General features: G+C 36.0%; 2 protein-coding genes across 2 annotated transcripts in view; both read right to left on the bottom strand.

Annotated features, from left to right (window-relative positions):
* Positions 1–3,736: 3,736 nt before the first annotated feature.
* LOC109237187 (carotene epsilon-monooxygenase, chloroplastic) lies at positions 3,737–10,988 on the bottom strand. The gene is made up of 9 exons (XM_019403457.1): positions 10,448–10,988; positions 8,661–8,957; positions 8,380–8,577; positions 6,549–6,650; positions 5,450–5,590; positions 5,252–5,359; positions 4,343–4,425; positions 4,075–4,237; positions 3,737–3,990 (listed from the first exon to the last, which is right to left on the bottom strand). Exons 1-9 carry the CDS (start codon positions 10,970–10,972, stop codon positions 3,937–3,939), a joined length of 1,671 nt encoding a protein of 556 aa, XP_019259002.1. The 5' UTR covers positions 10,973–10,988; the 3' UTR covers positions 3,737–3,936.
* Positions 10,989–13,549: 2,561 nt separating this feature from the next.
* LOC109237186 (vacuolar protein-sorting-associated protein 37 homolog 1-like) overlaps positions 13,550–15,782 on the bottom strand; it is a 5,798-nt gene continuing 3,565 nt past the window's right edge. Inside the window, exon 7 of the mRNA XM_019403456.1 lies at positions 13,550–14,000. Coding sequence (XP_019259001.1) covers positions 13,837–14,000 — 164 coding nt within the window. The 3' untranslated portion in view covers positions 13,550–13,836. The remainder of the gene's footprint in view (positions 14,001–15,782) is intronic.

The raw sequence follows: 15,782 nt of genomic DNA, 5'->3' as shown, positions 1-15,782 counted from the left end.
AATGCTTATGTTTATAAAATTACTTCGTTTAGCTGCTTGATAAATTGGAAAACAAAACTTATATATATATTCTATATCTTGTTAAATGAAAACGTCTAAAGATTGAATGATATCAATAGTTTAATTTTATTTTTATTCCTTAACAGTGTAAAAGTTTTATATTACTTGTTCCTTCGAATGATAACTACATATAAATTATAATAAGTGGCTATAGTATATTAAATTACGTTATTAAGTTAAATTCTTCAATCAGTGGCATAGTCACATACATTGAAGGGTGCTCAATTGATGAACATCCTATATCGAAAAATTATATTGTCTATATAGACACTACTAGAAATCCGGGAAAAAATCGTCCAAAAAAACCGACAAACTTCGATTGGTAATGGCCAATAACCGTCCAAAACGCGACCATTTACGTGTGGACGGTATTTTGAAGGTAGGAAGGGCATACCGACCAAAGTTGATTGGAAATTACCGACCAACCTTGGTCGGTATGTTCTACACGACCATCTGACAATGTACTTGGCTTACCGATCAAAATTGGTCGAAATATTATTTTATTAATTTAATTTTACCGACCAAGTTTGGTCGGTGTATTAAATTTATTAATTTTTCATACCGACCAAAGTTGGTCGGTATTGAAAAATATTTTTTTTATAAATTATTAAAATTTAAAAAAAAGACCGACCAACTTTGGTCGGTACTGGAAAATATATTTTATTTTAAATAATTAAAATGTAAAAATACCGACCAAAATTGGTCGGTAAACTGGACTGGGTAGGCAAAAAACCGACCAAACTTGGTCGGTAATGTTGAATTCTGGGAATTCATGGTACATTAACCGACTAACATTGGTCGGTAATGTGCAATTTAATTTTTCTTTATTAGTAACCGACCAAGGTTGATCAGTTTTCTGGGTTTAATTTTGAGAAAAATGCCTGTTTTGGTAGCTATACCACCTGCCAAATAAAAACAGCTTATCAATACCCCCAATTCAAATCTAATAACTACCAAATCACCATAAATCCAACCAAAAACCCAACAACGATAACAACAACCAAACATCCAATTAATACTTTAAAACTAACAAATTAAAGTTTAATTGAACATCACAATCCAAAACCAAGTTAAAACTAATTACAACAAGTTCAAAATTGTTCAATCTAATTCAAAACTGGTTCTATTAGTCTAATTCAAAGTATATAAAAGTATCGGTCAAGAGGTATTTTCTACAACATCATCATCATCGTCTGATGAACTTTCATTTACAAGACGGTATAAAGAACAGTCTTGTGGAGGACTGGAAGAACGATCACTGGAAGGACGGGAGGAACGATCACGAGGAGGACAGGAGGAACGATCACGTGGAGGTCGAGCCTCTGGCGATGACTCACGAGATCGGGGTAACGAAAAAGCTCCAGTAGATAGGAGAGTTCTGATCTAAGCTTGCAATTGAGCATCTCTAAGCCTTTCTCTTTCCTTGGCCGCTTCTAGCTCGGATGTAAGCTTTGTCATTGTCTCCCACATAGCCGAGAGGCTCTCCCTATTAAGTTTCTCGCCTTGCGAGGAAGTCCTTATTTCTTGCATTCCACACCTACAGCGATGAAATTTTTTCGTAGGAAGCCTGTATACCATTCCCCATTTTGGACCGCCAATAATTTCCAACCATATTCTTTCAGCATCCTCGTCCGAAGGTTGGCTTGGCTCGCCCGATTCACCAGTTGGCTGACTACGAATGAATTCCTCCACGTTACTTTGGTAGCGACCTTACATTATTTTAAATTAAATTAGTAATTAAAAATTCTTACAAAAGTAAATTATAACACTTAAAGAAAATTGAAAGCTTATATATGTAGTCTCTGCACGGTCCTCGACCCACCTATCTCCATCCCCCTCTTTCTTCTTCTTTACAATATGCGTCTCCTTGAATAGCTCATCATGGCTCATTGAACGCCCATACTTCTTTTCCTGAAAATAAATTAATTTAGTTAATAAATAGAATTGATATACTAAGAAAAGTAAAATAATTTAAGCAATTACCGATCTTCTTTTTATTGTCCCCAGGCTGATCGCACCCCCAGTGTGCAAGGAGCCTCCCTTCTCGGACGAGCGAGCTTTCTTTCCTTTTTCGCTCCTCTCTAAGAAATCCGCGGTCTGCCATTGCGTTAACAAATCATTCCATAAATCCTCAAGACACCAGCCAGGTCTCTTGTTCTTCTTTCTAGCACCCAAGAAACGATCCGCCAATCTCTTGCGAGCTTTATGATGAAAGTTTGCAGCCACTTCCGTGCTATAGCGGTCTTCCCATACACACTTGCTCTGCATTTCAGAAGTTAAATATTAGATGGAAACATCATAAATATAAATTATTAAATTGCTTAAAAGAATATTTATACCTTAAATTGACTGACCAACGTTGGTCGATATGGCTTGATCGGTTTTTACCTGATTTTTAGTAGTGAGAAATTTATATCGTGTATATAGGTCGAAAATTATTTTATATATATGTATATTAAAGTTTGAACATCTTTCGCAAAATTTCTGGCTTCGTCACCACCTTCAATTGTATCTCCATTTCCTTATTCATTGTATTGTTTTTTGTTTTCCAGAAACTGCTAGTTCAGACATAGAACGTTTTCCTTCTCTGCATGGGAAATTCATAAAAAAATACCGAAGGAAAATCAAGAATCATGCGTGGAACTTCACCAATCTTTAGAATTTTCAATTCTTTAGTGCGAGTACATCAGCAAGACTAATCCAATGGGATTGCGCCACGTGCTTCAAAATCACCCCCTTTTTATAATAAGGCAGGTGTTCTATACCTACTTTTTGTTGAATAAATTTTAATGCTCTCTCAGGTGACATGAGCAGGTAGTATATTATATCAAAGCTTATTGTAGCATTAAATTTGATTGCGTAATGCTCTTTTTGAGGAAGATTGTGATATTAGATGACTCGTCTTCTAACCAATGGTTAATTGGTCAGTAAGTTCTTCTAAATTATATATATCGTGCATATAATGGAATTCATTTCAGAAAATCTCCACCTATTTGTGTTGCTCAAATGACATGAGCCCCCAAGCCACACGTAGGGTACGGGGTATATATTTTTAGTTTTATTCTTTAGTTTTCTGATCTTTTAGAATCATTCACAGAAGAAAAAAGTTACAGTGTTCAAAAGTTTGAGAAGAAATGCAAACACAATAATTGCTGTCCAGGCAATCATCAATACACATTCTCTTAGTCCTTTTTGGCCGGTTATCGTCAAGTCAAGGAGGTGATTCATGTTAGGATCGAAAAGATAATAAGGTATCATGTGTAAGCTAGTAAAGCAAACCTTGAACGACGATAAATTAGACAACAACAAAAACTACCAAAAGAGACACAAACATTTAACGTAGTTCGGTCACTTAACCTACATCCACAACAGAGATGAGCAATCCGCTATATAAAAGGAGAGTACAAAATATCGAGAGACCAACCCCACGAAGAAGCAAACACAAGTGTCATACTAACACTTGTTCCGAAAAGTTCTCCCTTGAACAAGACTCTCAAACCCCTTATGGCTACATTATGGATGCTGCTGAATGAGAAGGAAGGATCCTTAATTTATAGAAGTCTAAAAACTTTTCCTCCAAGAAAAAGGTATAGCTAAAGATGAAAGAATTATATTTTCCTTTTCGTAAAAGGAAAAATCAATTATAGTAAATATGTTGTCCTTCCTTCAAGAAATAGGAGAACCAAATATGGTAAAAAAATTAAAACAAATACCTAACAATTCGTTCGTTGTGTGACCTTACATTTTGATATAAGTTACCCAAGTCTTTGTGGAAAGAGGTGGGCTAAGTTATATACATATAACGTTCAATTTTTTCCAGTCTATTGAAAGAATCAAGATAACTCTCCTGTGCCAAAATTTACAATCATATAATGTTTATGCAGCCAAAACAGATTCTTTTTGCCTTTGCTTCACTTTCATGTATAAACCCTGCAATGGACAGACATAACAACTTATAGGAGAACTTGTTAACTAATTTAGAATAAGAAATCTCTCTCTAGGTGAGAATCTTACATTTGTTGTATGAATGGTTGCTCCAGTAGTCATGGTAATGTTTTGATCTGGAATCAACTCAAAGGAAAAGTTCTGCAAAAATATTGCAAGAGCAACTGTAGCTTCCAACAAGGCAAATTGATCACCAACACATTTCCGAGGCCCTCCACTAAATGGGATGAATCTGCAACAAGTAAATACATGAATGATAATCTTCTACATATACAAGCTGTGTATAAACTGAATGTAGAAAACTGAATAGAGAAAGGCTAATGGCTGAAATGAATACCTAAAGTCAGTATTCGTTTCGTTTGGAACTGGACCTTCTAAGTCGAATCTTTCAGGTTCAAATTCTTCTGCTCTTTCCCATACCTAAAATAAAGAGACAGCGAACGCAATTATTTTATGTATCTGTGCCTTCCAAAGGCAGGAACAGAACACTTCAATAGATAAAAAATGAGAGTTGAAATGTATTTTGCAACCCAAAAAAATAAAAAATAAATAAATGGTGGAACAATATAATCCACTTCTGTTCCTTGAAACTGACCAGAAAGCTCCCTCCAAATGGTAGGCTCAATTTAAACAAAGCCAAAATGGAAAAGGTGGATCGATATACCCATATAAACAGGCAATAAGAATAAACAAATCATTGAAATAGTTGTTAGAGATGAAGTCAAACATGGGATGATGCCCTATAGTCCATGAAGAAGAAGAACCCATTTGAGGACAGGAAATGATTCACACCGTCTTGAGGAGTTGTAAAATTGATGGGTGCTCATACGACATTCGTCCAACTAAATGGCGTTCAAATTAAGTACCTTATGACTGTGGCAAGTTCTTTACTAATGTAAGAGAGTAAGGATATAATAGGGATCTGCATTTAGGCAATAATTTGCAGTGATCTCGGGCATTCAAATGCAACGCAATGATAAGTGATGCTCCTAAAAATGAACCAGAAGATTGTCTTGACAAAATTGCTTAGTCAAAACTGACAGTCAGACATCATAAAGAACAAAAACAGAGACGTAATAGATCTTTCTGAGAGTCAAAGGATTAAGCAAGTGATTCGTCTGATATTTAAGTGGTGGGTGCAAAAATTATATATAACAGAACAATCTTAAGGAATTACATTTCCAAAAAGCTCAATAACAGTAACAAGAAAGAGTGTAAAAGATCAGAAAAAGCTGTTAGATTTTACCTCTGAAGAATGATGAACATTATATACTGAAATCATTATATCTTGACCAGCATTGACCTTGTAATTTCCAGGGAGCACATCAGCTACTAGAGCTCTTCTTATTAGAACCTAATAAAGGCAGTTCTCCATAAAATCAGGTTATCAGAAGATAATGCATAATGATAATAGTCCACATGGAGAAGAAATTGACGAACTTACAGGTGGATGTGGATAAAGTCGGAGTGACTCAGTTATGCACCGTGTCAAGAACTTGAGATTCCTCATGTCTTCATAAGTCGGATTGCGTCCTCCCAAAACTCTGTCAACTTCTTCATGTGCTTTTTTCAAAGCGGAAGGGTTCTGCATTAAGAACATAAAATATGAGGGAATAACAGGTAAAAGCGCATATAGAGGTAAAAGGGCAACAAAACCTGTTAAGAATTCCTAAATAGCAGAATAATGGTTGAAAGTGATGACAACATGATTAACATGCATAATCATAAGTGACATCAAGCGATGCGTTTTAGCTAAGAACATATGTGTAAAACAATTCTTAGTAAGTTTTCCAAGTAGTATTGTCCTTGGGTAAGAAAAAGCTCCTCAAATGGCATTTATTTTAGTTGCTGGGAACACCATATTTCACAATTTTTTTTCTTTTTTTAAGATAAGTCACCATATATCACAGGTTAAGACACCTTTTCTTCAAATTCAACCTTTATAATGATGTACTGTCTTGTGGACGGGGAGGAATTTAAGTTAGCGTAAATGTCATAGAGACAGAGCTCACAACAATTAGGTTGACTTCAAATAGTTCCCCCTCTGACAAGCCAAAAGAAGTAAAGAGGTTAAAAGAAATCAGTTGACTTCAAATAGTTTCCAACTTACATGAATGAACAACGAATGACTAAAGATACCGCGTACGACCAAGCTAAAGGGGTTACCTTGCAAGGATAATTTCTCACACATTGAAGAACCTACTTTTCATTTTTTTTCCTTACTTTACATCCAAATATTAAAACCATGACTTTGACACAAACACACAGAAGAGCTGGGTAATTTTTTGAGTGTACTTGTGGCAGTGAGTGTTTACCTCCAAAAGGAACCATGTGCAACATGTTAAATGTGAAAGCGTCGAAAAGGCTGAATTTAAGCGGCAAATACATCTAGAATATGCACATAAATATTAAGAAAAAAAAAGGCAACTTTGCACTTCTCTGCTGCACACTTTATTTCTGTCATTCAAGTTGGAAAAACATAAAAATGAATGATAAATTAAGAGGGAACTAGGGATTCAAGGATGTAGGTCAAACAAAGATACCTTACTCAGCAGGTATGACGTCCAAGTCAAAACTGAACCTGTGGTTTCATGCCCAGCAACTAGCATTGATAGAAGATCGTCTCGAAGTTGTACACTTGAAACCTGAAATTCCGAAAGTTGTATGAAGAATGCACATTAAGCTATATCTGCAATATTTTGTCTTTAAGAAGTTAGGTTATGACCAATATTTTTCTCCAAAAGAAGTAAACATGTCAATTGAAAGATTGAAAGTTACAAGGCGAGATTTGGATTTTGCTTATAGTTTTGGATTGTTAAAATAATACTGCTATACGCCAATGGTCCTTATAAACCAATGACATTGCCTGTTGTATTACAGAGTGGGAAAGCTGTGGTTTGAGGAAATTACAATCAGATTGATTGGCCAAGTTTGTGAATACTGATTATTTCAAGGGAAAAGTCAAATCTAAATCGAAGTCTCTAACTCAAATGTTTAATGGATGTCAAATTATGAAACTTGTTAGAAATGTACAAGAGTCCTATTTGCAGTGGCGGATCTAAATAGCTACTGGGTTCCCGGGAACCCAGTAACTTTTGCGTAGACCCTGTATTTCTATTAAAAAATTTATTAAATATTTATAAATATCTAACTACGAACCCAGTTATTATTGTATATTAATTTGAGATTACGACAGGAACCCATAAACTTTAAATCATGGATCCGCCTCTGCCTATTTGTATGAATCTCCTTCAAGAACCTATACATATTAGATAGGCTAAGGGTATAGGATCTATTTCAAGTTTATCATCATTGTATAAACAACCGGGCTTGCACCTAATTCACTCATTAATAGGTAATGGCAGATAAGGAGGGAAGAGACTTCCTTTCTCCAAGAACCCTGCTCATTGGCACCAACCGAGCATCGTGAGGACTCCCTTCTCAGTAGTGCCAAACTTTGGAATGGAGTTTAGCTAAGTATAAGCTCAAGATGAGCTTCTTGCCATCACACTAGTTTGAAACTTGGCGGCACTCATAATAGGTAATTGTCATGTCCCGGGTGCCACTGTGGATGTTTCTCATTCTAGAGAGTTGTCAATGAGCCACCATGTGGCATATTTATGCATGCAATGTGTATCTTTGGTTGGCCGATCTATTAGCAAAATCACATCATCAATATTAAGAATCATTCAAACTAATAATTTTTACTTCAGCGAATTCAAAAAAGTTAAAGCAAAGTAAACAAATGATGTCTAGAAAAAGACTGAACAAAAAGGATAAGAAACAATGGAAGAACAACAAGAGAGTTCTCGAATCTGAACAAGAAACTACCACTAAGCTGGCTTCACTTGATTGTTCAAAGACTACATTTAACTATCAAGAACATATTTTGCTTTATCTTTATTCTGCTAGACTTTACAAGGAAAAAGAAAAAAGAACACAGTCCAATATGGTGTATGTACTTTTTTATATGTTGGTGGTGTCTGGACCAACTTCCGCATACCTTGACTATTCCACTAGTACAGGTACCTAGTGACTCTACCCACCAGTACTTATGCAGATGGAAAGATATCACCTAATGTTTTTTTTGTCTCTACTGAGATTTGAACACTGGTCTTCTATGATAATTAACCACTTCATTGTCGTTATGGCACACCCTTGGGAGCTATGACTAAGATTGCATGAAAACTTACATCAGGGTACTTATCAAAAGAGAAAAAATTACATCGGTAGTACTTACTGTATTTGACATTAACATACCATAGATGATGCTATTTACCTAAAAGAAGTTCAGTTTCAAAGAAGTTTCGTAATCGATAAACAGAAAGGAAATTCTATCAGTTATATATCGAATGAGTTAAAATATTGGCCAACCTCCTCTCGGCTAGCAAGCAAAAATCGAAGGATGCTTGGATCTCTATCATTCACGTACTCATCCTCATTAATCCTCTCACCCTCAGATTCTACAATCTCTCTGCACTTTGAAATGAGCTCTTCAACAGTTTGCCTGATCAAAGAAACTGCATTTTCGGCCTTTATTTGTCGTGGGATGACCTTACATAAGGCTTTGATCTACAAAAACATGGATGATTTCAGTCAAAATGATCAAACAGATTAAGTTAGGCAAAAACCATTTAAGTATAGGAAGGACATGCCTGCCAATACGGCAACAGATCAGTTGAACGGAGTTCTGCTTCTTTTAACGCAGTGTAAACTGCTTCAATAACTGGACTGTCAGTAGTAAGGGAATCAAAATTGTAATTGAAGAGTGCAAGACCAATAACATCAAGTGTTAGTTGAGAAAACTTTGCCTCCATATTTACTGCAGAGCCAGAAATTGCATCAGGTGTAAGTTTCTCCACCATTCTCTCAGCACATCTGCAAAAGACCCGATCAACTATTACTGACAAGTACTTCTTGTGAAGAGATGGAACCACAGCCCTTCGCCTTGCCTATATCAAATTAGGTTTAAGCTCAAAACAACACCATTGGTGGCCATAATATTGTTACACTAGGGTACAATACTTTCACTCTATTATAAAAACTAACTAAAAATCATCAATTACCTTCATCAATAATAAACCATGGTTTACAGAACTTCATATTACATTGTTTTATACCAAACTAGAGGTCACCATCGAATTTGACAGTAAATTAGCTTTTCAGTACCCTAAAGTGTGCTTCGTTTTATGCTGTGTATATCACAATTAAACTACCAACATGCAACAATTCAAACTAGCCAGAAAAGATGAATCCTTGGGACATCTAAATTTCATCAAGAAAATTAGCATTCACCAGCCTGAGTCCAAATTCCACAGAAATAGCGGATGCAAAAGTATTGACCCTAATTACCAAACTAATGTTTCATAAGAATTATCCTTTAATTTTATTCATCTACTAAAGATCTCTCATTTGTTTGGCACCAACTAAAACGGAACTGTCTCACTGTCAAACTCGACCATGAGGTGCACGCTGCATAATTCAACAATATCCATTACTACGCCTCAATTCCTAACTACTTGCGCTGACTGTATGAATCCTCTATATTCATTCCATTCTATTTGGATCTACTGACAGATTTAGGCCATAATTGTTGGGTTCATCTGAACCCAGGAGTTGCAACATTGAATATAGATATAAATGTGAAAAACCACTAAAAAAATTTAACAAATAATATTGAATTCTGAACCCATAATTTCAAAAGTATTATGTGATCATTACTAAGAAATGTAAAAGTTGAACCTATCAAATTTATATCTTGGACCCACCTCTGTTTGGACCCATTTCATTCCAATGCAACTACAAAGGAAGCATAAAATTCAGCAACCTACGCCTCAATCCGAAACAAGTTGGATTAGCTATACCAATCCTCTATATCCATTTTGCTCTTCTTGGGCCTAACTCATTAGTCATTCCAATATATTTCATTTTATGCTGCATTATCCTTTATTTTCTTAAGATAAGTCAATAAATCTATATATCTATATATACTAATATAAAACTGGGAAGCTCCTTAGTTAAAGTTGAATTACCAAAATGCCATCGGAAATTATAAATTTCATTGATAAACACCAAGTGAGTGTCAAAGCAATATCTACAAAATGTGCATGTGAAGCTGCATATTTCAACAACATCTACGCCTCAATCTCAAACTAGTTGGAGTCAGCTATATAATCTAATATATCCACTCTGCTCAATTTGGGCACATTTCATTCCTAAACCAATAAAAAAAGGGGCAGTCCAATGCACTAAGCTCCCACTATGCGCGGGGCCGGACCACAAGGGTCTATGGTAAACAGCGTTAGAGCTTGTTTCTACGGCTCGAACCGGTGACCTAAACCAATCAAGTTGCATAACCAATCAAGTTTCCTAAACCAATCAAGTTGCATAATTAACAAAACAAAAACAAAAAAAATAAATAAAGGGAAGTAAGATAATTTACCGTCCAAAGAGGACCTTCAGCAATGGCAAACCCAGAACCAAACAAAAACTCAGAAACCTCAGCAACCAATCCTTTACCATACTTTCCATAATTCTTCAAAACATGTTTAGCAATAGCAGGATCACTAACAATCACAAAATTCCTAGGCCCAGCAGCAAGGCGATAAATGGGTCCATACTGATTCATCCATTTAAACAATGGAAGAAAAAGAGCACCACCTAATAGTTCAGAAACATCCTCAAGCTGAGCACTTGCAATGGGTATATTAGAATCATCATTTTGGCCCAAAGTAAGTGAGCTGGTTAGTTTTGTTAACCAATCTGGACTGACCCATGAACTGGGCTTAGTTGAAGGTGGTTTCTTGTTGTCTATGGAAGATTTGATGGAAAGTGAACGGTAAGGAAGTGGGCCCAGATGGGTGGTTCGGTGGTGGTGGGTGGTGGGGTGAGAGAGAAGAGAGAAAGAGGAGAGAGTGAGTGAAAATGGCATTGTATTTGGTGCTGTAGAGATGTGTAGTGGAATCATCTGTTATAGAAATCTGTTATCCACCTCATCATCTATACGATGAATAGGACTAGGAGTATCTAATTGTTTGTTTTTTTTTTTTAATTAAGTGAATTCAATAGTAGTAGTACTTCTTATTCTTTCATTTTATATGACGGAATTTAGCGACAAATAACTATCGCTCAACATTAAATAAGTGAAAACAGAAAATATAAATTTTCACTGGTCATATTTTCTTATTCAAATTCATCTTAAATCAATGTTATATAACCTTAAAATAAAAATAAAAGTATTAGAAGTTAAAGAGTTAATCCAACTTTAGAAAGTCACAAATCCTCTATTTACGAAGTAACAACTTTTTGTTGACCAGAGAATAATCATCATTTCCATTCCAAGGTAGGGAGTTTTATTTTATCATAATTTTATCATTTAAATACTTTTTATGCTGTGGGCAAATGTTGGTTTTTTTGGGTTTGTCTTTGTACTCAATTTTTAGGGTAAAAATAATACGGGCTAGCCAGTTTTTGAACTGGTAATCGAAAAATAGCCAGCGTTTACAAAGTCATTCAAAAATAGCTACTATTTTGCTGCAACACGGAAAGTTCCAGCATAATATACTAGAGATTGGCATACATGTGTATGAACTTCCAGCATATTATGCTGGAACGGTATATTATACTGGAATTCCAATATAATATACTAGAACTATATACTCGAGTTCCAGTATATAATATCTGGAGTTCCAGTTTATTATGATGGAATATTTTCCGGATTTTGAACAGTGTTTTCGTTCAGATTTATCTTTACATGAAAAGTGGCTACATTTTGATTACTTTTGAAACTGTGGCTATTTTTCAATGACCACTTGTAAATCTGGCTATTTTTTAACTTCTCCCATTTTTAGGTGGTGGTATATATTCAGCGATTAAGCTACGATTTTTATGCAGGAGGAAGTGCACGGTTAGCCACTAATAACACATGTATTTACTTTTAAGCCACTGTTTAAAATGTCTTTAGTCTTTAGCCACTGCTTTAATAAACTTTAACTGCCCGGACAAAAATACTCTTCTGCTCATGTCCTTAACTTTTGAACTTAACCTCAGGACTTCAGGACTACATGTCCTTAACTTTTGAACTTGTAACTCTAAGTTCAGGACTTCAGGACTACATGCCCTTAACTTTTGGACTTAACTGTAGGACTTCAGGACTACATGTCCTTAACTTTTGAACTTGTAACTGTAAGTTCAGGACCAAGTATCCTTAACTTTTGAGCTTGTTAGTCTAAGTTGAGGACCTATTATCCTTAACTTTTGGGCTTCTTAGCCTAAGTTCAGGACCTATTGTCCTTAACTTTTGAGCTTGTTAGTCTAAGTTCAGGACTTCAGGACCTATTGTCCTTAACTTTTGAATTTGTAACTGTAAGTTCAGGACCTATTGTTCTTAACTTTTGGGCTTCTTAGCCTAAGTTCAAGACCTATTGTCCTTAATTTTTGAGCTTGTTAGTCTAAGTTCAGGACTCCAGGACCTATTGTCCTTAGATTTTGAGCTTGTAACTGTAAGTTCAGGACCTATTGTCCTTAACTTTTGAGCTTGTTAGTCTAAGTTCAGGACCAAGTGTCCTTAACTTTTGAACTTGTAATTCTAAGTTCAGGACCAAGTGTCCTTAACTTTTAAACTTGGAACTCGAAGTTCAGGACCAAGTGTCCTTAACTTTTGAACTTGTAACTGTAAGTTTAGGATCCATAACGTAGCAGAAAACCAAACGTTATGTGTATCTTTTCACAAAAAAATAAAAATAATAATAATTGCAATTTACATATAAGATTGATGTCAAATTACACAACAGAAAAAGCCTCGTCTGTAAACCTCAGAAAAAGCAATCAAATCCTTTTCTATAGTCTTATCAACAATGGGGAAGACAAGTTCGTTCAACAGCAGTGGTAGTCAGTGCTCTAGCTTTTGGGTGGCTAGCCATAGAGTTCGCATTCAAGCCATGGCTCGAGAAAGCTCGCGCCCGTTGAACAAATCTGACCCTTCTCGTGAACCTGATGATGCTGATGATCAGAGTTCTCAAGCTGAAAATCTCCTTCGAGTTTGACCCTTCCGAAGAAAGGGTAACACAGTCTTTTCATATTAATTTTAATAGACTAGTTGTTACTATTGCTAAGCATTAAAAATACTGAATAAAAAGTAAATGCCACTTTTTTAAAGTGGCTACCCTATACAATTTTTACTATTATGCATCAGCGGAAGTGAATATGTTTAATTCTTTTATCGACTAATTTCTTTTCTGCTTTCTTCTTTTAGTTGACGTACTTATTTTCTGTTTTGGGTTGCACATAAGTTTATGAAAATCACAACTCTTCCAAGTCCATAATTTGCGTCATTTGAATCAAAAGCTACACAAATAGCTGCAATCAAAAAAGGCTACAGCAACAGTCCTGTGCTCCCCTGAACCAATTACAGTAACACTAATAAACAATAAAACCATTCAGCAATCCCCCTTTCCAAATATGAAAATATCACACTTCTCTTTGTTCCAGAATGAAGCAATAGTATACACCAGCTACACAGGCATGTTAAAGCAGACATCCGAGATAAGATGAGACTGACCATTTTCTGACTTATACACCACCATTAATCTAATATTTTTTCTGATCTTATCAAGAAAAAATAGTCGTCCTCTATTATATCAAGCACGCTACACAGTGGAGGCCAAGCCGGCAGAAATTAATCACAATATTACATCTGAAGCAATCTCTCGTACACACTTAGTTTAAGCAGCAAAGACAGGCTCAGCTATAGTATTCACACATATCATATTAAGCAACATTCAGCCAGTTACATATTAAGCAACATTCAGCCAGTTACATATTAAGCAACACTCAGCCAGTTACAGATGTCTTTGCAGCAAGGTGTGTGAGTGCACGTTTGTGGTAACTGTATCGCAGCTTTTTGTACTTCTGCACAAATGTTGTAAGATCAATTTCCCCTTCAAGAAACTGTCTGTGTAGACTTTCAGATTCCTCATCTGTCTTATTCATGGCATCTGTATCAAGAGTAACATCAGTTAATTATGGTTCTTTCTTCGCATGTCAGGTTAATATTGTTTCCTTATACAATAAGCTAGAAAATCCGTCGCCAAGTCATCTATTTTACACCTACCATGGGAAACCATAGGGCAACTTTCAATTTGGTCTCTCAAGAATGGTCGATTGCTATAAGCAATGTAAGTTCCTATGTTCCTATCAGCCAGCTTTATTGCATATCAGATTATAAACTTCCAAGGTTAGGAAGAAGAAAATACTAGACTCTTCAATTGGAAAAATGTTTGTTGGTCTACACAGGTCACCTTTGAATTTGCGAACCCCCACCCGCTGTCCCCAAAACTATCAAAACAAAATGAATATAAGCATCTGAAAAGAAATTAGGGCGTAAGCAACTATTGTAAAAATTTTAATTGCAGAAAACTTATACCATTATGGCATGTTCCGTTGCCAAATTAAGTCCTACGAAAGCATTTAAAATCTCATTATTATAGCAGAAGGAAGGTCATATCAACACCAGTTCTATTCCAGGTGATGACAACCAACGGATGAAAAAAAACATGTTGACAATTCTTGATTCATATCAACCTCGCTACAAGCTTCAATCACAACCAATAATGCAAAGACTTGAGTTCGTCAAGTCTTGTTGGATAATGAATAATTGAGGTTCAAGCAATATTTACACGCATCCTTAAGATCGTTTTGTATGGAGAAAAGGGTTTTATTGGAATGTCGTAAATACTTGATTAAGAAGTGATTGAGAGAACCGAACAATTTACAAGCAGTTAAACTAAGAATGCATATACTAGTTAAGGTAGAACAAGGTAACACCATTCAAGAAAGTAATATAAAAGAGCTAGAGTGTAAACGCTATGGGATGGAGTCACCTAAATATCTAAGGCTACGGTTATGTCTATACCATGAAGGATTCAATGTCTGGAGGACTATGGAGCGCAGTTTTTGGTAGAAAGTAATAATGCATTGTGACACATAAAAGGCCAGTCTGCATTAAGGTAGATTTTAGACAAAGGCAAATATATGACACTTAGTGAACTCGCTACTGACACTTGACTCTTCCCAGGAGCTTTAGCAGAAATCATTTAAACAATTTGACAGAACAGTAAACTACACAACATTAGAACTGTCATGCAGCAGCACCTGTTGGGTCAAGAAAGCTCCCAATGCATCAATCCTTACTCTATACACACACACACACACACACACATATTCTTTTTCTCTTTTATAACTGCGGTCTCCGAGCCAGTTTGCGCACACTCGACTAATTCCACGGGGTACCTGCTAGCTCCCACCAGGTATATTGTATGGACTCTCCAAAAATGTCGCCGCACCCGTGTTGGATCCTTAAAAAACGCACTAGTTTTGGGGGATCCCACATACACCTGACGACATTTTTGGAGAGTCCGAGTAACACAGCCCACCAACACAAGTACCGGGTAACTCTGTCCACCAAAGTATGGAAAAATAGGACGAAATCACCTAATGCTTTTGCCTCCGCTGAGATTTGAACCTGAGACCTCATGGTTCTGAACCCACTTCATTGGCCACTAGGCCACACACTTGGGTGCTACTATTTCTATATTTGAAAATTATCCAAATAAGATGCAGACTGAACTCCTAGTAAGCCCTTCACTTTGTTGAAATTGCAGCTTTAAGAACACAGTTCCCCAAAACCAAAGATCTAATCTTGTTTTACTGATGTGTAAGTAACTATTTATAGTTTGCTCCAGTTGTGTTCTCCATACAAAAGGAAACTCCTCCCCCCC

The sequence above is a fragment of the Nicotiana attenuata genome, unplaced genomic scaffold (assembly GCF_001879085.1).
Source record: "Nicotiana attenuata strain UT unplaced genomic scaffold, NIATTr2, whole genome shotgun sequence".
Taxonomy (NCBI): domain Eukaryota; kingdom Viridiplantae; phylum Streptophyta; class Magnoliopsida; order Solanales; family Solanaceae; genus Nicotiana; species Nicotiana attenuata.
The sequence above is the reverse complement of the archived record's forward strand: the minus strand, read 5'-3'. Positions and strand labels throughout refer to the sequence as shown.